The sequence below is a fragment of the Callospermophilus lateralis genome, chromosome 2 (assembly GCF_048772815.1).
Source record: "Callospermophilus lateralis isolate mCalLat2 chromosome 2, mCalLat2.hap1, whole genome shotgun sequence".
In the NCBI taxonomy this organism is placed as follows: domain Eukaryota; kingdom Metazoa; phylum Chordata; class Mammalia; order Rodentia; family Sciuridae; genus Callospermophilus; species Callospermophilus lateralis.
Genome location: NC_135306.1, coordinates 119,153,344 through 119,179,622, shown reverse-complemented (window position 1 = coordinate 119,179,622; position 26,279 = coordinate 119,153,344). Strand labels below are relative to the sequence as shown.

The 26,279-nt window shown below is 34.7% G+C and overlaps 1 protein-coding gene and 1 non-coding gene across 4 annotated transcripts in view; one reads left to right on the top strand and one right to left on the bottom strand.

Moving 5' to 3' along the window:
• The window catches only part of Npat (nuclear protein, coactivator of histone transcription), a 47,164-nt gene that overhangs the window by 9,682 nt on the left and 11,203 nt on the right, over positions 1–26,279 (bottom strand). The window contains exons 2-13 of one of the 3 annotated variants that reach the window (XM_076846444.2): positions 20,134–20,252; positions 17,171–17,231; positions 16,193–16,265; positions 14,735–14,775; positions 13,413–13,637; positions 12,161–12,242; positions 11,113–11,200; positions 10,159–10,250; positions 9,485–9,569; positions 5,570–5,666; positions 4,693–4,818; positions 867–2,534 (exon numbers count right to left, since the gene is read on the bottom strand). In XM_076846444.2, coding sequence (XP_076702559.2) covers positions 867–2,534; positions 4,693–4,818; positions 5,570–5,666; positions 9,485–9,569; positions 10,159–10,250; positions 11,113–11,200; positions 12,161–12,242; positions 13,413–13,637; positions 14,735–14,775; positions 16,193–16,265; positions 17,171–17,231; positions 20,134–20,252 — 2,757 coding nt within the window. Of the gene's footprint in view, positions 1–866; positions 2,535–4,692; positions 4,819–5,569; positions 5,667–9,484; positions 9,570–10,158; positions 10,251–11,112; positions 11,201–12,160; positions 12,243–13,412; positions 13,638–14,734; positions 14,776–16,192; positions 16,266–17,170; positions 17,232–20,133; positions 20,253–26,279 lie in introns of those variants that run through there. The other 2 variants (XM_076846445.2, XM_076846446.2) reach the window with 2 other exon arrangements.
• LOC143393195 (U6 spliceosomal RNA) lies at positions 7,116–7,218 on the top strand. The gene has a single exon (XR_013090507.1). It is a non-coding gene; the product is annotated as a U6 spliceosomal RNA (small nuclear RNA).

Genomic DNA, 26,279 nt, shown 5'->3' with positions numbered 1-26,279 from the left:
TTTACTTAATTGGCAATATTCAACCAAATTCCATAGTATGCTTATAATATAAAAGGGGGGCCTGTATATAAATACAATGCTCTAATTAAAAAAAACAAGTATAAGGGCTGGGGTTGTGGCTCAGTGGTAAAGTGCTTGCCCAGTAGTGAGGCATTGGGTTTGATTCTCAGCACCACATATGAATAAATGAATAAAATAAAGGCCCATCAATGTCTAAATAAGATATTTTTTAAAAATAAAATAGGGGGTAGATGAGCTGGAGAAATGGAACACATGGAAAAATAGACCAACATATCAAGCTCTCTATCTTCAAGGAATGCAATCAAGAACGACCCATGACAGGCATGTGAATCATATATAAAACAGCATGTAATAAATGCCAAGAAACCCCTCTGAATAAAGAATTCTAAAGATGAGAATCAATTCGAAAGGGTGGAAGACAGTGAAGAATTTGAGTTTTATCTAGGGAGAAATTCAACTTGCTCTTGAAAATTTCTCCAATAGATGATAAATTCCCTCAAAATGACTACAACAGTCATTAAAAAAAAGTCCTACAACATTAAGTTAGGAGATATACTGGTATTATAGGTGTATGTGTCTTTCTTTTCTCATTCTCATAGTTTATTAGAACATGGATTGAATAATAATTGTAGAAAGAAAAAAAATTAAACTTAAGTTCATGGCTTACCAGATTTAAAAAAGGCTTAATTGGATTAATTAGCTAGCACAAAAAGAAGGCATAATCACAAATTATAGAGCATTTCTCAAATAATCCATTCATAATTTATCATCTTCTCCTCAATGACTTCATACAAAGAGAAATTAGATTCCAAGATAAAAGAAATGAAGTATGTTTTTTAAATTACCTTGTGAAAAGTTTGGTGACACAGCTTGGTTGACAGCAAATACACTGTTTGGCCTTGGTGGTGTCTGTAACTGAGGTGGTGGAGGTTGGGCAGTTATAGGTGCAGAATTTCCAGGCAATACCATTACATTAGACTGACTAACAGTTGTTCCCAAGGCTGTTGTTGGATCAGTCACACATGTAGCTATCAGAATGTTATTTGAGTTGCCAAAAGTTGTGCTTGTGGCTGGCATCAACTGTATGTATCCTCCATCCTTGGAAACACACTGTGTAACATTAGTTGAAAAGGCAATACCATCTTCATTCTGAGTGTTATTTACTACAGAGTCCTCAGGTTTGACTGCTGAAAGGCTTTGTTCTGTTGAGGCTGAATCTCCTGCTTCAGCAGATACAATAGTACCTGCAGTTTCTTCTGAAGATAGACATTTAACTAATTCTGCATTTTTGGCAGGAGATTTAGCAGGAGAAGACAAAATTATAGTGGGCAAGTTTTCGCCACTGATACTAGATACAGCACTGTTCAGTTCAGTATCTGAGGAAACAAATGGATCATCACTAATAATAATTTTGAGAGAGACGATATTTGATGCATCCATCTCTGTCGAGTTGTCATTAGAAGGTTTATCATCAGTATCTTGAGATTCAGGGTGAGAATCTCCCACTGAAGAACATCCAGATTCTAAAGGAAGAGACTGACTATTTTTTATAGGATTACCTTCTGGAGGCATCAGTGCAACTTCCTCACAGTTATTTCCACCCAAAGAGAGAAAAACAGCATCTCCATCTTCTTTCACAGAAGATGAAGGCTCTTCTGAATCCAAAATAACTTTCTCAGACTTGTGTGGCTTAGTTTCAGCTTCTAGATGATTTAATTCAATAGATGTTGAATCATTAGATGGTTGTTTAATTGAGGAGATAGAATCTTCAAGACAAATTTCTACTTGTTGTCCAGATACATTTAAACCTGAACTTTCAACAGACACAGGTAATATTTTACTTTGAAGTGAAGCATTATCTTGGCAATCTGATAGTTGTGAAATCACTGCTACATTACTGATTTCAATTTTATTTTTGTGAATTTCACTAGAATCTGGTGACTTGGAACCATGGAAATTAGTTTTAAGTTTTACTGTATTGTTAGAACCTTCACAAAACTGACTTTTTTTAGATGGTTTTCCAGTTATTGGGGTATTTTGGGACAAAAGTTGAGAACTTTTCCCAGAGAGAATTAAGTTTTCATTGTTAGTTTCACTAGCAAGTGAAACAAATGGAGTTATGGGTATATTGGGCTGATCAGACTGTAATTGAGATTCATTCGAAACATTTGGAGACAAAGAATTCTTTTCAGCTTCTATAACCATTTCAGTTTCATTGGGCATCTGACTTGTATATAATTCAGCACAATGTTGATTACATTCACCATCAGAATTTGCTCTTTGGTTAAAGTCATTCAAATTAGGCACAGACTCAAAGGTAATGTCAAGGTTACATTTCTGCTCAGTAGGTACAGCAGTTTTAAAGGGCTTTTTCTGGATGCTAGAGCCTATTTGGGAAAAATTTTCCTGGGCTTCCTGTCTAAGCACATCATGGTTGCTGCCATTCTTCAAAGTATTTAATGCATCTTCATTTTGATAGGATGTACAAAATGGGGGCTGACCAGGTGGACCATCTGTAAAATACCAGGATGTTGAACAGATATGCTGAGTATATTTAGCTTCTGTATTAGTCAACTGTACTGTAAACCTATTTTGCCAAGGAAATACTAATTTGTGGCATACTAGTAAGTGGATGTCTCCTATTTTATATTTATATAGCCTCCCATTTTCTGAATATCAAAAAATCTGCAACTACTTTTCTAATTATTGATGCCTCTTTAAGCAAATGTCTGTTTTCTGTGCTTGGAAAACAGGTAACAACGAAGGAAAAAGTGTATAGGTTTAAGAACATCTAATATTTACTAGTAGGTAAAACAAAAACAATTGGCTCCAACTATCATTAGTAATAGTAGTGGTGATGGTGGTGTTGTTTCACCACATTGACTTTTTAACTTTCCGCCATTTCTACTGACCACATTTATCTGATATATTTTTAAAGGTTAAAGGGAGCCAAACACCCTGCATGATCAATATTTTATTTAACATTCACATATTGACTAAAGACCACCCAAATGCATGGTTATTAGAATACAATACAGAACATAAAGTCATAATAAAGCATGGAAATAAGTGTAACAGTGTAGGAAGAAAAGACAATCTTTCTGCCAGTGGAACAAGAAGTCATGTTATAAAGGAGGCACTGTATGAAGTGATCTTATAAAATAAGGGAAGTATGATAAGATGGAGTCCGAGCAAATGATGTTTCAGAAAACAACACAACACTGATATACTTAATAGAGTTCACGATTTAGGACAGAAAATATTAACATCAACAAATATGAACATACAGGTAAAAAAACCTATGCCAACAATCATAATTGGTGACACAAGTAAAATGACATTGTTATTGCCATAAATTCAGGGGAAGTAGTTTCTTAATAAATTGGAGGACTTTCTGAGAAAATAAGATTTCAAGTTTTGTTTTGTAAAGAATGGAGTTCACATGGTATACAATCTTCTAGACTTAATATACAGTGAGACACAGCCCATAGAGCTCAGCCTAAGAAGAAATGGGGAAGACGGCACCTTTGGCGTTGGCAGAGAATTCAAAGGAGGAATGTAGTCTGAAATGATCCAAAACTAGTTTTTGGAAGACAAGATGTGAAAATTAAAAGCCATTAGGTTTATAGGGAATGGGAAGGGGTGACAACATTTAAAAAGCAGGTGAACAGAAAAGATGATTTAGCATAGTTTGCTGAAAAACAGAATAGAGGCAGCACTAAAAAGGCATAAAGTAATGATCGCCTCAGGAATAGTGCCGTGGAGAGTAGTGATTGAGAAGATGCACAAAAAGTATTTTTTTGTGTGTGTGTGTGGTGTTGTCAGTGTTCTATAATTTTTTTACTCAGGAGATGGTTACATGAAGATTTAATTGATTGCATTTGATAACTGAATAAGTCATTCATTTTTGTTGTGTAGTTCTAAATATGCATTGCATTTTACAATAATTGGTATATAAAAATTTTTTAGAAAATCTAAGATGGGCTTATTTTTAGTCTTTCTTCATTCAGTAAGTGGTTACTCTGGGTTGTGTGACATTCATAATCCATGAGAATATAGTAGGAATGGGCTGGGGTTGTGGCTCAGTGGTAGCGCCCTTGCCTAGCATGCGTGAGGCACTGGGTTCGAGTCTCAGCACCACATACAAATAAATAAAATAAAGGTTCGTCAACAACTAAAAAAAAAAAAAATTAAACAAAACCAAAAAACTTAAAAAAAAAAAGAATATAATAGGAATATAACCTAAAATGTCAAAGATTCAAAACTGTCACCATAATATATAATCTCCTCTACACAAATGAGATACATATGCTGAAGCCATGAGCTAACTCACTTATGAGGCTGAAGAACTTCTATCATATATAAACTCTGCAGATTAAGGATTAGAATTTGTGGCTTACTGAAATTATTTGTTATAGACTTTTGTCAACACTACTAATACTAAATTGTGTATGCCAAAAATCTACCGCATTATAAAAGAATGAATACTAAAAATTCACCTTTTAATCAAATACTAAGGATTTGGGAGTAAATTTTCTGAACGAAGAAAAAACTATTAATACAAAAATGACTTACGTGGTCATTTGAACAACTTCCAACATAAACAATATTTTCTGCCCTTGAATTTTGAGACTAATATTAACATTTTGATTTTAATCAATTAGTTCTTACCAGATTCTGTTTCAAATGAACTTTTAACTGCTAGATTAGTTTCTTCTGTTAAAACTATATTGGAATTGGTTTCTATATGCTGATTTGTAATACTCTGTGATATACTTTTATTAGTCTTTATTTTACCTGTTAAAAAAGGACAAGGAAATAATTAATGACAAAAATAAAACAAACATGAATTAGTACCATTTGAGTGTAGTCAAATGTTTAACTCCGATTTTAATTATAGTTGTTTTGGAAGTTTTTAACATTTTGCACTTTAATATGTAAAATGTAGTATGTAAAAAATATTTTCCCCTGAGATTTTTTTTTTGGACACAGGATCTCACTATTTTGCCTAGGCTGGTCTCAAGGAGTCCTCCTGCTTCAGCCTGCATTTGCCAGAAATATAAGCAAGCACCTATTAAAGTATAGACAAGAGCACCTGGCTAGGACTGGTAAGTTCTTAAACTTTAGATCAAGATCTTCTGGGAGGCCCCCAAATTTGCATATTTTACAAGTTCTTAGATAATGTTGATATTACTAGTTTGGGGGATTTCACTTGGAGAATTATTGCTCTAGATTATAGGATTCAGAGCAATGGTTGATATTTTGTATTCTTTTTGTATTCTTCAATTGTATTTATCTGTATTGTAGCAGCCCTCAACACTTTCCCTCTTGACTAGCCAAAATACCCACAAAAATTCAGATTTCTAGCTGAAATTTTTTCAACTATAAACAAAAGACAACAGAAACCCCTTTACATATCCATGCAATGCTTGCTTTAATGAAACAGTAACTTTTTCAAATGCTCTGTGTAATGTTTCTTCACTGGAGTTACCAAAGAAACAATAGAGAAATTTTTTATCCTTCTGTCTTGAAAAAATTTTCTACTTACCATAGTCAAAGAGATCAAAGAGTGCCTGAAATGCTGGGTCTGATTCTGTCTGTTCTAATATATCCTGTATAGCTTCTTCAGACATATGGATTTCACTCTGCAAAAAAGAATGAAGGTATGATCTTAATTGAATAATATGAATTAATACCAGAAAGATACTTAGCAGACATCTGATATCTTGCTGTTTTATGTAGAAGCATTCCCTTTCAAGAAAATCTAATTGTAATAATATGCTCACTTGAAATGAAACAAGACTAGAAAATAGAAGGTCAATGTTCTTTAATTCTTTTTCCTAGTTAATCTCTTTGGAGAATATATTCCTGAACATCAACATAAAATGAACATAACTATGTAAAAAGAAAAATAAAATCAAATAATAGTATTTTGTAATTTGTTTCCGTCACATAAATTTACTATAAACTTTATAGGTTCTTCATAACAAATCTATCTCACTCCTTTTGTCTACTTTGGTCTCTTCACATTAAATGTTTTCTTCAAATGTTGAATAATCTTTGCTTATCTCCTCACATTGAAAATAGCATGCCAGAAGTCACCTGTAATCTCTGTGCCAAAAGGGTGAAGCTGTGGTATAAACTTCTCAACTGTAATCTAAGCTGTAAATTAATCTTACAGAAATACCTGTATTTTTAGTTCAAGTTTGTTTTTAGTACTGGGGATTAAATCCAGTGGCGCCTAACCACTGAGCCACATCCCCAGCCCTTTTTGAGACAGGGTCTTACTAAGTTGCTGAAGGCCTTGAAAAATTGCTGAGTCTGGCTTTGAACTTACGATCCTCCTGCTTCAGCCTCCCTAGTCACTGGGATTACAGGCATGTATCACCATGAGCAGCTAGTAAGTCAAGATATTTTGATGGAGAATTTATGACTAGCAATAGTATTTCTGGAAGAGAGCAAGAAACGGAGATAAGGAGTTTTACTTCCTAGATTTTGCACCTCATCTTCCTGTTTGTAGTTAAATATGCTTTTTTCTGAGCTTTGTCTTTATTGAGAACCCTGGGTCTATTAAGTCAGGTACCACGTGTCCATTTTAGCTTCTAACAACTGTTTTTCTGTTTTGTCTTTTGTCCTTGCATTTAAAAAAAAATTCCTCGATTAGTTCAAAATAGATAATTTAAATCTAAATTTAAAGTTTTCACAAATATGCAATATTATGAATGACCAAAAACTGAGGATCGTGTTTCTTTTTTTGGTACTGGGCTTTGAACCCAGGGGCACTTTACTCCTTTTTTTTTTTTTAATGTTGAGACAGAGACTTAAGTGGCCCAGACTGGATTTGAACTCGTAATCCTCCTGCCTCAGCTTTCCCAGCAGCAATTACAGGTATGCACCACAGTGCTGGATGTGTGTGTCTTCACTTCATTATCCCTCATAGTATGTAACAGTCATGAATATGGGTAAGTATCTGATGTACTGGTGGAGAAAATACTAAAGATTTGGAGACTATAAAAACTTAAAACAGGGCTGGGGTTGTAGCTCTGTGGCAGAGGGCACTGGGTTTAATCCTCAGAACCACATAAGAAAATAAAATAAATCAGCAGCACATATACTAAAATGGGAACAACACAGAGAAAATTGGAATGGCCTCTACACAAGGATGACATGCACATTTGTGAAGAGTTCCATATTAAAAAAAAAATCAAAAAAAAAAAATTAAAAAGGAGGATATACGTTAAATGTTAAGATAGAAGAGGATTTTAAAGAAGTAGTGATAGAACCGACATGGGTAGTGTGGTGGTGGCGGTGCATCAATGGTTTTACCCAGAATTCACTAACTGAAAGAAGACCTGTTATAACAAACTCACACAGGGAAATCAATAAAAATCTTTACATTGTCCAATATTACAAGTAAAAGCACGTGTCTCAATTGCCTCTTCAGAGAGCACATTCCCACATGAACAAGTTTTACAATATTTACTATAAAATTCCTCCTTTACCAACTCATCTTTTTATTTCACCACCACTGAATAGTAACAGTGACTGCAGACCCTCTATTTCTTCTATTAGCAATAAGCCTCACACAACTATTCATCTGGTTAGTACATTTTTTTTTTATTATTGTTGGTTGTTCAAAACATTACATAGTTCTTGATATATCATATTTCACACTTTGATTCAAGTGGGTTATGAACTCCCATTTTTACCCCGTATACAAATTGCAGCATCACATCAGTTACACTTCCATTGATTTATATATTGCCATACTAGGGTCTGTTGTATTCTGCTGCCTTTCCTATCCTTTACTATCCCCCTCCCCTCCCCTCCCCTCTTCTCTCTCTACCCCCTCTACTGCAGTTCATATCTCCCCCTTGTATTATTTTCCCCTTTCCCCTCGCTACCTCTTGTATGTAATTTTGTATAACCCTGAGGGTCTCCTTCCATTTCCATGCAATTTCCCTTCTCCCTCCCTTTCCCTCCCACCTCTCGTCCCTGTTTAATGTTAATCTTCTTCTCATGCTCTTCGTCCCTACTCTGTTCTTAGTTACTCTCCTTATATCAAAGAAGACATTTGGCATTTGTTTTTTAGGGATTGGCTGGCTTCACTTAGCATAATCTGCTCTAATGCCATCCATTTCCCTCCAAATTCTATGATTTTGTCATTTCTTAATGCAGAGTAATACTCCATTGTGTATAAATGTCACATTTTTTTTATCCATTCGTCTATTGAAGGGCATCTAGGTTGGTTCCACAGTCTTGCTATTGTGAATTGTGCTGCTATGAACATCGATGTAGCAGTGTCCCTGTAGCATGCTCTATTTAGATCTTTAGGGAATAGACTGAGAAGGGGAATAGCTGGGTCAAATGGTGGTTCCATTCCCAGCTTTCCAAGAAAAGTACATTTGTTTTTTAAAAAGTGTTTTATACTTGTATCCATTATTTAACTTTAACACACTACCCTCACCGTTTCTTTAAATTATTAGAAATGTAACAAACACCATATAGTAAATGTAATAAACAAGTATTAAACACAAAGATAAATAAATACTAGTAAATTTTTAAGTATTAGATACTTAAAAATCCAACATTGATTTTTTTTGTGTGTTTAAGAGTGTTTTAATGGTATCTGGTAAAGTTGGTTAGCTACTAGATGGGTTAGAAATATATTATTACTTTTATTACTTAAGTAATAAAATATAAATATAAACTCACTCTGAAAAGTCACTATCCAAATGTGTTCAGACACATTTTATTTGGGTAATAAAGCTATATCTTAATTTTAAAAGATTTTTTTTATATGTAATCTTTTGGTAATAATTTTGAAGTGAAACTAAAACACTATCAATTTTAACTATGAATGTATGTACACTACTACTATTACTACTACTACTACTACTACGTGTGCTCACACACACAGCTAAGTTTTGCTGTGCTTGGCAAAACAAGGAGTTCTGTGAGAAACTATGAACTCTTTGAACTGTGTCCTTGTTGCTATCTTAAGAAGATAAAAGAATGATCTGCCAAGTGTAAAATTTATATATATATACACACACACACACACACACATATGTATGTATGTTTGCCTGGGAATAACTAACCACAAGTTAATTGGTAAGAAATTCGGAGCACCGTGACCATAAACAAAGTTTTCCTGAGAATGTTTATCCATGCTTGTAAGGATTAAGCTGCTGGAAGGATGTTTTTTCTTTCCCCTTGTTTTAATTAACAATGCTGTATAAAAGAAGGAGAGAAAAAAGTAAAGACGGTGCTCATTTTCTACTGAATGCGTGTGTGTACGTGTGTCTTTCTTAAGCATCTCTGCTGTACCAGGAATTACAGATTGTCAGCGGGTATGACATTACTATACACACACACACACACACACACACACACACACACGCGCGCGCGCGCGCACACGCACACGCACACGCACACGCACACGCTCTGTATCTACTCATACCGGAAGTCCCAGGAGTTCATCAATTGAAGTCTCTGGCTCAGTAGGGTTGCTATCTGTTGGCTTAGGTACTTGAGCAATATTATCACTGTAAAACAGAAAATATTGAGCATATGTTATGGTTTGGATTTGGAATGCCCCCTCCCAAAGGCTCATATGTAGAAGGCTTGGTCCCTAATATAGTAATGGTCAGAGGTGGGGAATCTGTGGAAGTGATTATTCAAATGTTGAATAATCTTTGCTTATCTCCTCACATTGAAAATAGCATGCTATTTTCTGATCTCATCAATGGATTAATTCATTCAGGGATGCTCAGCTGAATGGACTAGTGAGAGGGGTTGGAAATCATAGGAGGTAGAACCTAGTTGGAGAGAAAAGTACTTGGGGGTATGTCCTTGGAGACAATTTTGTCCCAGTCCCTTTCTTTCTGCTTAATGGCGATGAATAGGTGAGCAACTCTGCTTTGTCACACCCTTCCACCAGAATGTACTATCCCACTATGGGACCAGAAACAATGGAGCCAGCTGAACATGGACTTAACCCTCTAAAACAGAGCTAAATAAACTTTCCTTATTTGTTTTTCTCAGGTATTATGCCACAGTCATAAAAAGCTGACTAGCACAGCAGTTATGCAATTAGGCAAAAACTATTAGGGATTTTAACTGGTAAAAACTTACTTGGTCAAAAACTTATTAATGTTTTCTGCTAGCTTTTCTTGAAGAGATTTGTTGCTTAATATTTTTTCTCGTGCATTTTCAATAACCATTTGCTGAGGGAAAAAAAGTCTGCATTAATAAAGGATAGTAAGGAGTATTGTCTTTTTTAAAAAACTAATCACTGGAACTAGGCATGCTGGTGTATGCTTATAGTTCTAGCTACCGAGAGGGCTGAGGCAGAAAGAGCAATTAAGCTCAGGAGTTTGAAATTAATCTGGGCAACATAGCAAGACTCTCTCGAACAAAATGTAGAACAAAACACTAATCATTGGAAGCTGGGTTGTTTTAATACACCTAAATGGAAACTCAGGATTTGTGGTGGATCCCTTCATATTAACATAACATGCTATAATTTGTGTGTTTTTACAGATCTCTCACTATCTTTCTTCACTGCTTACAGGATACAGTTTCATAGTCTTTATCATATGAAGAATAACTTGATCCCAGAAAATGCAGTATTATACTGCATGATCAAATAACAAAGAATTTACAATTATTAAACATACCAACATTTCTTATTTGGAGCATTTGCCCATGCTATCTATTCTGAACTTATTGCTTCCTATCCCAAGACAATTCCACTGCAGTCTTATAGTGCACTCTTATAGAAATACTGTATTTTAATTTATTTTTTTGTAGATGGACACAATACCTTACAATACCTTTATTTTTATGTGGTGCTGAGGATCGAACGTGGTGCCTCACACGTGCAAGGCGCGTGCTCTACCACTGAACCACAACCCCAGCCCCCGAAATACTGTATTTTATATTCATGGATACTATGTGTATGTTCATACATAGGCATATATACTCATAAACATATTTGCACATATCTCTTTATACACATTTGTATACAAATCAGAATTTTTAAATTCAGAAATAATTCAAGATGTGAAAATTGGGAAGATCACTTACTTTTTCTACTGCAAATGCATTTGGATCCTGGAAATTCCGTATCGTTGAATGAGGCCCTGACAAAGTGACACTTTTCCTTTGAGATTCACTGCAACACATTTTAAAAGTTTGTCTTTTAACTACTGTGTCTGACAGGTTTAATAACTATATGAATAGACATAAATTTTAAGATCACCATGGTAGAACACATTTTCTCTCTTTATATAGAAACAAAAAGCAGCAAAGTATAAAGGGCATTATCATACTTGAACTCAGAAGAAATAAATTTTGAGGCCTTGCTTCACCATTTACTATCTACATAATCTTAAGCATGTAATAAGCTCTTATCCTCTCACCCACTTTATACTGAAGTTAAGACCAACTACATTATTGGATTTACAGAAAAATGAAATGAAGTAAATTATGTGTGTAGACTTCATTTAAAAAACGCCAAGTTTTCTCTTAGAAATAGTTATTACTTTATGTGGTTAAGTGAGAGAGCTTATAGTAAATAAGCCTAGCAATAAAGGAAGCTTGTGATAAAGTAAATCTTGAATTAGAGATAACAATAAAAATACCCATTGATGGGCAGGTGAGAAACGGGGGTGGGGGTGGGGGGGTGTCTTCTCTCTTTTTTCTGAAATATTCTTCAAAGAGACACAGGCTAGGCAATAAAGAACTTTTCTTGAAACTTGTACCTGAAAAGATTCCATTAACTGATTTAAAGTTCTATGTTTGTAGATAAACATATTGCATTGTTTATATTCATCTAAAAAGCACTTGTTTCAAAAAAAAATCTGAGATAACATCAACTATAAGACATATCATTATTTAACATACCACTACCAAAAAACAAAACAAAAAAACTCCAATGAAACAATAATATGGCATTGATTAAAGGATGCAACTTAAGTTCAATAAATTTAGAATGTGAGAAAAGGCAACATGTTTTAGAACGGATATAGTAGTACCCAGTCCCAAGAACTTAATAATCTTGCTACTTTATACACAATAGATTATGTCTTGCTGTAATTCTTTGTTTCAATATACGCTTCATAAAAGTATTTACCTTTTACGTCTACCAGGAGACATTAAAGTGGCATGAGTTTTCCTTTCCTGAGGGCCAGGAATGATGTTTAAAGCCTCTCCAGCTGTATTTAAACAACAAAACAAAACAAACAAAAACCCCAATAAGCTAAGGAGACTAAACTTTTCTAAACCTGAAATGGGATAAGAAACATTAAATATTGATTTTTATTTTATATTAAATTCTGTAAACCTCGTCCTTATGCCTTACGGTTCTACAGTAAAATACAAAATACAATATAATCACAACAAAAAACACTGCAGAACAAAAAAGGGTGAAGCATAAACAAAGTGTTCTGAGTAGAGAAAAGGATTTGGAGAAAAGATAGAAATGAGGAAGATCTTAATGGATGGTAAAAAACTTTAGTTGCACAGAAGACTACTGGACTGGGAACGGAGAGAACTGACCTTGAAATTCTAATTCCAACTACATTATAAACGTACTTCTTCCTTCCTGCTATCATGCACTTTCCCTATATAACAAGCACACAACAAGCAAGATGTACCCCATGATTTCTAAGTTTATTCTAGCTCTTGAGATTCAGCCAAGATGAATTGGGGTTGTGGCTCAGTGGTGGAATGCTAATCTGGCATGTGTGAGGCACTGGGTTTGATCCTCAGCACCACATAAAAAAACAAATAAATAAATAAAGGTTTGTGTCCATCAACAACTTAAAAAAAAAAAAAAGATTTAGCTGAGAACATGAAAGGTTTTTAACACAGAGAAAGAGGGGAGCTAGAAAGATATTTCTTATTCCAGGAGGGCAAACTGCCATAAATAAAGGTTAGGAGTTGATTAAATACAATATTTATTCTGTTTAAAATAAAAATACAACAGAGTCTTTTCTATTAATGCCTAAAATCAGGATTAGAAGAAAATTGAAGGTTGGCTTCTGTTAAAGTTTAAGAAGAACCCGGGACTAAAATGATTCCTATATTTTTAAAAAAAATTTAGTTGTTGATGGACATTTATCTACTTCTATGTGGTGCTGAGAAATCAAATCTAGTGCCTCACACATCCTAGGCAACTGCTCTACCACTGAGTCACAACCCCAGCCCCTAGATTTTATATGCTTATTTTGTAGCAAAGTGACGTAAAGTCTATTCCACTTCTACTCTCTCATCTTTTTATTTGACCATAATTCTGTACTATGAGTATAGAGACATTAATAGACCATCTCATTGATTAACAACTTAATTAACAACAAAATTAAGAGAACAAAATTTAAACTTACTAGTTACAGTATCTTGTGACTGTGAATGGTTGACCACTACAAAATTTGACCTCATTGGAGTTGAAATTTGGCTAGCTGGTCTAATAGCTTGTGTAGTTGTCAAGGGAGAAGTGGTAAATTGTCCTGAAACGTACGGTAAAGTCAGTAACTCTGAACTGACGGGAGCTGTTTGAGAGGCAAGCCTTCTCTGTCGTTTGATTTCTGCAATTCCATTTCTTGTTCGGGCTGAAACACATGAGCATTAAAAAAATTAATGTTAGTAATTCTGGAATTTTAAAAGTCAAAATGACCTATATATACTATATAACATGTAAAATGTACAGATTCAAAGATGGCCCTTAAACATATGAAGTACATTAATTTCTTAAGAAACAAAAAAATAAACATTTATATGCTGAGAGCCATAGCCAAGTAGGAATGACGCATGGCATTTTTTGGTAGAAAGGTGACCCTGCTCAGGGATTAGGGTGGCTCTGGGTTTAGGGTGGATCCTGCTGGAATAGGGCAGCTTCAGGTTTAGGGAGGATCCTGCTGGGTTTAGGGCATATCCTGCTGCCTCAGGGGCCCGCTCCTTGAGTTCCTTGGGTTCGGAGAGAACTGGTAGGCAGAGCCGGTGGAGGGAGTGGATTTCCCAGGTAGTGTGTGTGAGAGTTTGGGAATAAAGAGTTGCTGTTTGAATATTGCTCATGCATAATTTTGCTCATCATATTCCACCAGGATCCACCAGAAACCTGGAGCCACCCTAATCCCTTTCCTACTTGGCTATGGCTCTTAGCATTTATACTTTATAAATCCCAAAGTACATTTGTTTTGCAAAAACTCATCCTCGCAAATTAAGAAATTCAAAATTATAGAATGAGAATAAAAAAATGCTACTACTACATGGGAGTCAATGGAAAAATGCAGGAATTTTTCCTTTGAAACACACACACACACACACACACACACACACATTGATAAAGTACTTCCTAATATGATAACCCTACTTGGGAGCATGGGAGGAATAGACAAACTCTAGATAGGGTAGAAGGGGTGGGGGGAAGGGAGGGGGCATGGAGTTATAAATGATGGTGGAATATGATGAGCAATATTATGCAAAGTATATGTATGAAGACACGAACTGGTAAGAATATACTTTGTATACAACCAGAGATATGAAAAATTGTGCTCTATATGTGTAATAAGAATTATAATGCATTCTGCTGTCATATATAAATTAAAAAACAAACAAACATATACTTAGCACATATGTACTGTTAATTAAAACATTCATTAGATAGATGGTGTTTGAAGTAATGCTGAATGCTAAGTTTTATACTAACCTCTCTGATTGGCAGCAAATCCTGGGGAACTTTGCATGCTCCTAATAAATAAAACAAAGTGGTTATTCACTAAAAATTTTTGTTGCTCAGATATACTCTAGTTTAGTTATAGTCAGACCTGAAGCTAATTGTGATAGATGTCTCTCAGACAAAAAGAAACATACAAAACACCCCCAAAAAACTAACAATTAAAAAAATATATATTTTTAGTTATAGACGAACACAATATCTTTATTTTATTTATTTTTTTATGTGGTGCTGAGGATCGAACCCAGTGCCTCCTGTGCTAAGTGATCACTCTACCACTGGGCCACAGCCCCAGGCTGGTTTAACAAATTTTTTGAGTAAGCAACTCTGATTTGCTTTGGGAGAAAGACAGTGACATATAAATACATTCGCACAACAGATTATTCAATTCAACATGCATCAGAATGCTTTGATATTAAGAGTACAGTTTGACAAAATTTTAGGAACTCTCTATATATTTAAGTAAGCTATATTCAAAGTATATTATTATTTAAATTATAGTTCACAATTATAGGGATGCTTTCCCAAGAAGAAATTCTGATTTCACATACATTAATACTTCAAAATTCCAAAATTTATGTCAAAGGATATCTTGCTTTTAATAAGTTTATGACTTAAGGACTTATTTTACCTCTAAAGGAGAAAAACATAGGAAAACTCACAGTACAAGCTAATCCATTTACTATGAATAGTAGTTACCCCACCCATGTATTTGGTAAGCAGTCACAAACACTACAGAAATTGCATCAGATAAGACTCCATCCACAAGAGCCATAAAACTTTAGATACAATTGTGAATGTCTTTGAAGATAATTTGTAGAAAAGATGAGCCAGGAAAAGTAAATAGATAAGATCATCAAATAAGATATAATCCAGAGTTAGGATGAAAGCATTTGGAGCTATTTTCCAAGTTGAAGCTAATAAAGAAAATCTAGCATTTCCAGGTTGTCAACACTGTACAGAATACACTATATACATAATACCATAAGAAAATTCTAAAGGTAAAAGAGTCTAGATGTAGCATTATTCATCAGACTTGTTTCTTTACAAGGGAAGAACCAAACTGGACATTAATATATTAATTCTCTGAATATGTTATGAAGAGTGTTTTCTTAGGGAATTGACAATGGACTGGAATTAGGAGACTTATATTCTAGCCCAAGATCTGTCTCTAAATTGCTACAAAAACTTGAGACACTGTTTTCAAAGTTCTATATAACTCAATTTCTTCATCTGTAAACATTTTATTAAAAGTCCACAATTTATTTCAAATTATTCCATCTAAAGACAAAGAAATATCAATAATCTCTAAATAATTTCAAAATTAGGTAAATGTTATAAGTGTATCATACACGTCTTAAAGAATTTTAAAACTCAAAATATGTTTGTATTCTAAACATATCATTATGCACACTTTAATAAGCTTAGTACCTGATCTGGGAAAGTGTGTGGTCTAACTTCTTCCACAAAGATGACATTATTGCTGGGACATCATTTGATGTTTCTAAAACAAAAGGGAAATAAACCAAGTTGGAGAAAATTCATCATTCAATTTGAACAAAGAAAACAAACAAAAAAACCTCTCTCTCAACTATTGACATGATGTTGGGAACTGAGAAAATAAACCTGTTTGTAAAATGGTCTGAACAAAGATATAGTGAGGCTGCCTTGTTTTTTTAAGTCTTTGAATATGAAACACAATATGAGTAGAAGTGGAAATTTATGTAAACTCAGCCACATCCTTTGGCTAATTATTCTTTTATCATTTTGAATTAAAAGATGACAAACTATTTTTGATCTTCCCTCTATCCGATTTCATCTGACATTCAAAAGTGAATTAAAACAATTTACTTTAAGACAAATAATTATCATAAAAGTTATGCTCATTCTTTGTGAATGTGGAAATATAATTCTCTATTTCCTTATGCTTAAAAATAGGCCTCAAAAATACGTTTTAGGGTTCAAGACTAAATGAGATAAACCATGAAAGCATCTAGTACAATACTTACTGACAGCAGTTATTATATTTCTTTAGTGTTATCACTTTATGATAATTAATTCCTTAATAATTATTTGTTAATGTAGTAAGTTATGGAAATAATTAATATTAGAGAATAAACCATTAGAACTTTCTTCTAACTCATCATTAATTTAGGCAAGTATTAGTTTTATGACTTTTTAAATGATTAAGTTTGAGATATTTGTTAACATTCAGAATTTTGAAATTTATGAAGTACTCCATATAAACAAATAAATTAGATGTTCACCAATAAAATTTATCTCATCACAATTGAGAAAAGTTTTCAAGAGTTTTTTTTAACAGAAATAAATATCTTTAAAAAATTATTTCTAATTAATCAATAAATGCTGTATACATCAATATAAAAATCCCTGAACCTGAGTTCTTACCTTTTGCTTTCATAGCTACATATTCATTCAAAATTGTTGTCAAGTTTTTTCCAAATAAGGACTGAAAAAAAAGAATCAAACATTACCAAAATAATTTACTACCAATTAATTTCTCACTCTGATTTCATCATTCAAAAGTTAATAAAAGATCCATATTGCAAAAGGGCTCATGATGAAAGGCTAAAAAGAACATCATCAAAAATGAAAAAAACACTCAAGTTATGGGTTTGATGAAATCTTCTGAAAATAAAGAATCTTGCCTATTTCAATAGGACACTGTCAGATTGGGGATGGGGTTGTGGCTCAGTAGTGGAGCACTCGCCTAGTATGTGCAGTGCCCTGGGTTCCATCCTCAGCACCACAAAAATAAATGAAAAAATTGAGTGTGTAAGAGATAATTTTCCTAAGAATCAGTATATATGTATATATATATATATTTTTTTTAGGTGTAGATGGACACAACACAATACTTCCCCCCTCCTTCCCTGCTTTCCATCCCTTGGTCCCTTTCCTCTACTGATCTCCCCTGGATTTTTAGGAGATTCACCCCTACCTTCTTTTCTTTTATCCACTCTGGTTTCTACATATGAAAGAAAACAAGACCCTTGACCTTCTGAGTTTGACTTATTCCACTTAATATGACAGTCTCTACTTCCATTCATTTTCCTAGCATGACTTCACTTTTCTTTATGGCCAAATCAAATTCTATAGTGTATGTATTACCACACTTTCTTTATCTATTCATTGATAAAGAATAGATAGATTGATAGATATCTACACTGGTTCCCCAGTTTCGTTATTGTGAATTGTGCTGCTATAAACATGGGTATGTACACAGTACTGTAGGAAGATGACTTTAATTCTTTGGGATAAACACCAAGGAGTGGTATAGCTAGCTAGTTATATGGTGGTTCCATGCCTAGTTTTTTGAGGAACCTCACCACCACTGATTTCCATAGTGGCTGTACCGATTAACAATCCCAGGCTGGGGTTGTAACTCAGTGCTAGAACACTCACCTAGCACATGTGAGGCACTGGGTTCAATCCTCAGAACCATAAATAAAGATATTGATTGTGTCCATCTTAAACTAAAAACAAAACAACAACAACAAAAAGAGTAGATCTCAAGTATTAAAAAAAAAAAAATCCATCAATAACGTAAGCATTTCTTTTTCTCCCTCCTCTCCAGTGTTTATAATTGTTTGTATTCTTGATGAATGCCACTCTAACTGGAGTGAAATGAGATCTCAGTGTAGTTTTGATTTGCATTCCTTAATTGCTAATGATGTTGGACTTTTTTAAAAATATATTTCTTGGCCCTTAGTATTTCTTTTTTTAAACATTTTGTAGTTCTAGATGGACACAATGCCTATATTTTATTTGTTTTCATTTTTATATGGTGTTGGGGATCAAACTAAGTGTCTCACACATAATAGGCAAGTGCTCTACCACTGAGCCACAACCCCAGGCTCGGTAGTTCCTATTTGGAGAAGTGTCTATTTAATTCATTTGCCCATTTCTTTTTAAAAAAATATTTACTTTCTTTAGTTCTAGGTGTACACAATATCTTTATATTACTTTTTTATGTGGTGCTGAGGATTGAACCCAGTGCCTCATGCGTGCTATGCAAGCACTCTACCACCGAGCCACAACCCTAGCCCCACATTTGTCCATTTCTTAACTGGGTTATTTAATTTTTTGGTGCAAAGATTTTTTATCTCTTTATATATTCTAGATATTAATCCTTTGTCAGAAGAGTACCTAGCCAAGATTGCCTCCCATTCTGTAGGTTCTCTCTTCACATTCATAATTATTTTGTTATGCAGAAGCTTTTTAATTTGATGTCATCCCATTTAAATACTCTTGGCATTATTTCCTGTGCTTTCTAGTCCTACTGAGAAAGTGGTTCATGCAGTTTTTTTTTTAAAAAAATATTTTTTAATTGTAGATGAACTCAATATCTTTATTTATTTTTATGTGGTGCTGAGGATCAAACCCAGTGCCTCACATGTGCAGGGCAGGCACTCTACCACTGAGCTACAGCCCCAGAACCCGTTCATGCAGTTTTATCATACAGATTTGTTAGATTATCAAAGCATTTTGTTTATTTATTGCTAGTATAAATGGTTATTTAGAAAGATTTCAAATATCTATTTTTTACTGCATATATGTAGAAATACCATGGACTTTTATATATTTTGTATCCCATTACTTTGATAGATTTTTTTTTTTTTTTTGGTGGTGTTGGGGATTGAATCCAGTGCCTTGTGCATGTGAGGCAAACACTCTACCGCCTGAGCTATATCCTCAGCCCCAGATAGACTGCAATTTTTGTAGATTCTTTTAGATTTTCCTACAGAAAATTATGTCTCAGGAGTACAAAACAGAAGGACAAATGCCACATGAAATAACATAGTTCCAGAATTTATCCATTCTAATGATAAATGGTGCTCTGTTGGTATAGTAATATTTACAAAACATCAAGATACCAAAAGACCTGTTTTATATTTGTCTAAAGTAAGCTGACAGATAAATAAGCCAACACCAATAAAAATAAGCTGAGAAAAACAGCAGTGAAACTAATCAGATATAAGAGTGTTATTCTGAACTGATTCTCAAAGGCGAAGATGTAATTCCCTGAACACGTTAGCATAAATGTGTAAAAAGAACAGTTGAACTTTTGTGGTTCTTATCAGTTCCAGATGAATATAAACTATTTAATTTCTGCCAATTCTGACTTTGTTGATTTTTAAATCTTTAAAAAATTGAGACAGGTGTCTCACTATATTGCCTAGGCTGGCCATGAACTCCTGAGCTCCAATGATCTTCCTGCAGCAACCTCCCCAGTAGCTGGGACTATATTTGTGTGTCATGGCACCTGACTTTGAAGAGCTGAAAGACTGTTTATCGTCTCTCATGTTGGTCAAGGAAGAAATATTTCCATTAAGGAACAAGTAACTCACCAGTAAGCAGGCTGGGATAAAACCTTCATCTGTACAGTGTTCTGCATACTCTTTTAAATTTGAACTTTCCAAAATAAAGGTCTGGCAGGTAGAAGTGAGGTTTTCTTGTTGTAAGTAACCTAAATAAAAAAATAAAACTTTAGGTACTTTCAATACATTCTGAACTTTTGGTAAAAATGCTATTATTGAAAACACCAGAGTAAGTACCAATACATAAAAGGAGCGAGGGAGAATGTGCTGGTATTCTGCAGACTTGCCTGGAAACACTATGTTGTGCTATTATACAAAGTGTAGCTGAATTTATTTATTTTTTTTTTTAGTTTTTCGGAGGACACAACATCTTTGTTTGTATGTGGTGCTGAGGATCGAACCCGGGGCCGTACGCATGCCAGGCGAGCGCGCTACCGCTTGAGCCACATCCCCAGCCCCTGGTAGCTTTTTTTATAGGAACAATTTTAGCTAAGCTTGTAAAATGAGGTGCCTGACAAAGTGTAATTATTTCACAGTTAGGAATCTAGGAAATCCGATGCAGAAATTTTAAATAAGTTCTTCTACTTTATAACACCTAGGCCAGGAGATGATATACATTTCACTTGCTATATTATAAAATTATAAAAACACCTACATTCTGTCAAAATTGCTTAAGTATGTTTCACTCTCTGCCTAATGATTTAACTGAAAAAGTGAACAGAAGACTTATCTACTCTTCATAAAAGATCAGACAGAAAATCCTTAGATTTTTTTTAATATTTATTTTTTTAGTTGTAGGTGGACATAATATCTTTATTTAATTTTTACGTGGTGCTGAGGTTTGAACCCAGTGCCTCATGTGTGTTAGGTAAATGAGCACTCTACCACTGAGCCACAACCCCAGCCCCAACTTTTAATTTATACATTTTGGGACTGAAAGCCTCACAAGTTACAAGATCTGTAATACATAAAGGCTAAGAGTTGTCAAGTGCTGGGCTGTATATTAAAACATGGCCCCAAAACACACACGGACACCCCCTTAGGAACAATGGAAGTTATCTGTTCCCAACATTTAAGAAAATCAATGTCTAATAAAAAGTTTATAATAGCTAAACTATGGAAACAACATAGGTGCCCTTCAACAGATGAATGGATAAAAAAATGTCATCTTTTACTTTTTGTCAAAACTATTTAACTATATGCTTCACTCTCTGCCTAATGATATCCAATGGAATATTACTCAGCCTTAAAGAATAATGAAATTATGGCATTTGCCAGTAAATGGATGGAGCTAGAGAATATCATGCTAAGCAAAATAAGCCAATCCCCAAAAACCAAAGGCTGAATGTTTTCTGATATGCAGATGCTAATTCACAATAAGGGGTGTGTGTAGTAGGGCTTGGGAAGAATAAAGGTACTTTAGAGTAGAGAGAAGGAAGTGAAGGGAGGGGAGGGAGTATGGAGGTAAGAAGGATAGTAGAAGAAATCGGACAGTAATAATTAATACCCTAGGTGCATATATCATTACATGACTGGTATGATTCTACATCATGTACAATTAGAAGAATGAAAACTTACATAAATAAGCAAATTTTTAAAAAAGCAGTTAATAAAAACAGCAGCCAAGGAAGCCCAGATATGGGACTTAAGACATTGAGTCATTTTCAAATAGTTTCAGAAACCATGCTTAGGGAATTTGAGAATACTATCTTATCGAACAGTAAATATCAATGAAGAAATATATATTACAAAAAAGAACAAAATAGGGGCTGGGGATGTAGCTCAGTTGGTAGAGTGCTTGCCTCACAAGTGAAAGGTCCCGGGTTTGATCCCCAGCACCACACAAAACAAAAACACTTATCTGGAGTTGAAAAGTATAATAAATGAAAAATACACGAGAAGAGGCACAACAGCAGATTTTAGAATATGTAAGAATCAACATGCTTATGCATAAATTAATTGCAATAATCTGGTCTATGGAACGGAAATAAAAAAAGAATGATGAAAACTGTATAGAGTCTCAGAGACCTGTGGGACACCATAAAGTGTACCAATATAAGCATAGTAATAATTTCAGAATGAAAGAAATGACAGAAAGTGTAAAAAGAGTATTTGAAGAAATAACTTCCCAAATATGAGGAAAAACAATCTCCATATAAAGGATACTCAACAAATTCCAAATAAGATAACTTCAAGGAAATCTATACCTAGACAAATAAAGTATGAACATAAAAAGAAAGAAAATCTTGAAAGAAGACAGTATGACTTTTCACATACAAGGAATCCTAATACGATTAACAGTTGATTTTTAACAGTTGAGTTTTCATCAGAAACCACATAGGCCATAGATAGTGAGATGATATTTAAAAGCATGATAGAAAAAAAACTGAAGAATTCTCTATCCAGGCTGGGTATGGTGGCACAAATCTGTAATGAGTGAGCTGGGACTTTTGGTTTCATTGTTTGTTTTGTACTTCCTGATGAGCCTGTGTATTCTTCATTTCTCAATCACATTACTTGCTCATAATGTCATGTCAGAGCTCTCACTCTATGAGCTCCTACTCATAGTAGGAACATGTTGGATTGTTAAAAGTCACTAGGACTTCTGCTGCTTGAAGACTCCCATGACAGGATAATCTGGTAGTGAACTGCAATTATACTTAGTTTGTGCCAGACACAGACAAAGCTCACCAATGCAGGCATGTTGTATAATCAATCATCCAATTACCCCCAACTCTTTGGCTTCTACAAAAGGAAATTAACTAGACCAGAGTTCAATATGTTATTGAATGTTTCTCTGCTTTGTAGGCATTCCAACAGTTCTCCATTCTTGGTTTTCCTCCTCCTACCACCTGTGGGCTTCACCTCCTCTAAAACACCTACTGTCCCTTTTGTAATGTTCGTCCAAAACTCCCTCCCTGTGAGGGATGGGGTCTGTTGCTGTGGTTGTTACTGAAGTCTTTGACCATCAGCCAAAATAAACAGAGGCTAAACCAGTCTTCTCCTTTTTGGGTTTAATTAGACTACAAAAACAGGATCTAGGTAACTAAAATGCTATTGAACAGACAGTCCCTCACAGATAGGGCTGTATGGGTTCTTTTTGGTTTTATGAGTAGGGAAACTAAATATCACAGGGAAAGACAGAATTTCCAAAAATGCTAGAAGCAGAGGAAAACATTCAGGAGTTCCTTTGGATTCAGAGGTACAGCCCTTGGAAGGGAACAAAACTAAAGTGGAGAGAGGTATACTCCAAAATGTATCCCCAAATTGGTTAACAGGCTCTAGGTCCTGCTCATAGCAACTCAAAAGAAATGGAGTAAGCTCAACATAGGGGTCAGAGATAATCTGGCCACAAAGGTCAATTGTAGGATTTCTATAGGAATGCATGGGAAATATCAAAACACAAGGTTCTTAATTCGCAAGAGGGATGCCTGAGGCAGAATTTAGGGTTCTAATTCCAGGACCTAAAACTCTTCTCTTTTTCAAAAGAGCCTACATGGTAGGGACCACCTGTTCCATAAGACTCTGCTCAGCAATATCCATTATCACTAAGAACTCTTTGGCCCTCACATTATGAGGGACAAAGAGTCATTTTCTATTTTAATACCCCCAAGCTCCAACATAATTTAGGGGATTTAAAACAATAGCCCCTGGGGCTGGAGCTATAGTTCAGTACTGGTATAGTGCCCGTCTCCAACAAGTGAGGCACTGGATTTGATCCTCAGTACCACATGAAAATAAATAAAGATATTATGTCCATCTACAACTAAATATACGAAGCCCCTAAACAGAACCCAAATATTGTGATACCATCTTGCATATAGACCTCATCTGTAGGAAATAAAACAAGTTGTCAGCGATACCCCATGTCTAAGCCTTCATAGCCTTATACCAAAATCTAATCCTATGCAAAAACAAGACCTCATAAGGAGCCTACAAGGTAAACATTCCAAACCCAGATATCTTAGATGACACACTGTTAAACCATTCTCATGTCTCTCAAGGGGAACATCAACAACCCCTCAATATTGCCTACCAGAGGAAATAGTTCATCAACCCTTCTCCATACATCCTGACCCACAACATACTTACAGTGTGTCTTCACACTGCCTCAACTTCATGGTGGACCTCTGCCCTGTAACATTTGTGTCCAACACCCAGTTCTTTTTGGTAACCCCAATTCTTTTCTGGTTACTTTCTCTGTTCAGCCTTTCCTGACCTTCTATTCACCTCACATTCTTGGTGGCTACAGAAAAAAATATCTTGAGGTAATTGATTAGCTTTTAGCTAGAACACACTCCGGTAAATACCAAAGATCTCCTGATTGGAACTCAGATGCTATAGCCCTTTGGACTAAGATTGAGGCTTTCATTCTTGGTCTTTGGGGGATAAAACTCATCAACTGGAAATTAGAAGATTTTTTAAGATGGATAACACCCTTGTAGAAATTAAAGGCCAGCACCCATTAGGGTAAAGACCTCTATCTCTTCCTCTTAATATCTCATCTTTATCTCTGGACTAACAAAACTTCATGGAACCTTATATAAGGCTCAATTTGGTGGGAACTCTAAAACATAACTAAGGTACCCTTCATCTCTGGGTCAAAATGCTCTATTTAATACCTTTTGCCTCTCATGTTCAAAATGGCAGTTTTCTTCATTCCTCAGCTGCCTGCCTGATAAACTCACCCTCCAAGGCTTGTGTCTGGAATGTAAGCTGGGTAAGAAACTGCACCAAACAGATTTGATACCAAATTACCTCTAAACCAAGCTACTGTGGAATATAAATGGCTGTTTTACAAGTTTTTCTTTTTCTTGAGAATCTTTTCCTGAGGTTCACCCTCTCCCTGGATATCATGGGCTCCCACATTCTTTAAATATCCGGACTGACTGTAATCTGATCCAAAGTACACTTCTCTGATAGATATTGCATGTGTTCCTTTACCAGAATAATCATATTTATTTTAACACCCCCCGCCCCCAACTCATGGTTTTTGTGGCAAATCTATCTCTGGTTTCCTATGCAACTAAATTAATTTTTTGATTTTGTTTTATTCAACCAGAGCCCTCCTTCCTTTTTTTCTTGCTATTTTTACTCAAAGCCCAACTAATCAAGGATTTACTCTCAAATACACTGGGAAAGGAAAGAGATAACAGTGGTAATGGTTGACATAGATCTACCTCATGGTTGGAAAAGTGGCCAACTAAACATCCCCAACTGTATAGGCTTCTCCTGGGTCTATGTCCTCAATCTACTGCTCATTGCCACACAAAGACATTTGTGAAAGACAAATTTTGGTTTCTAAAATTCTAAATATGGTGCTCACTTGGTTTAATGGACGGCTTTAACATTTTTATCCCCTCCGGATAGGTGCCAAATACCTGGTCTATGCAAACTCTAACAAGAGAACTTGTCTTTATTGCTCTCACTATGAGAGACACTTTCTTTTCTGTTTCTTGGTTATCTAGCCCACTGGTGATTTTTTCCCTAATTCTTTATAAAAGAAATTTCCATTTATGAGGGTCTCTACCTGTATTGATAAGCTCTTAAAAGAGGAAAACATATTTAACTATGAATAACCAGCCCTACCATTAATACTTTGGCTTTCACTTGCCTAATATTTCCTCAGTGATGTTTAAATTAATTTCTCTGTTTCTGAGATGCAATTTTTAAGTATAGACATAAGACTGAAGACTGTTTAGGACTATAGTCATCATATCAACAAGTTTTTAAAAGTAACTTGGCAAATGGTATATCTAGATGAAAGCTATAAAATCTGTTCTGTCTGTATTTTCATGTATGTTTGTGTGTATCTGTGTATTATGTGGTACCAAATTGGCTTAAAAATAAATGATTGTGAAAACACACACACACACACACACACAAATGCTCATAACTTTAAAATAAAGTTGGTTTTAACATAAGTAATAGCTTTAACAAATTATTAATTATAATCCCCAAGGCAACAACTAAAAGAACTTAAAAAAATAAGGAATTAAAATAGTAAATTGAAAGTACTTATTTGATACCAAACAGGCCTTAATAAAGGAATAAAATAACAAAGACATAGGTCACAGACAACAAATAGCTAAATGGCTGACATAATCATCCCTTATCAGTAATTATAATAAATTTTTTAAAAATATTTATTCTTTAGCTTTAGGTGGACACAACAT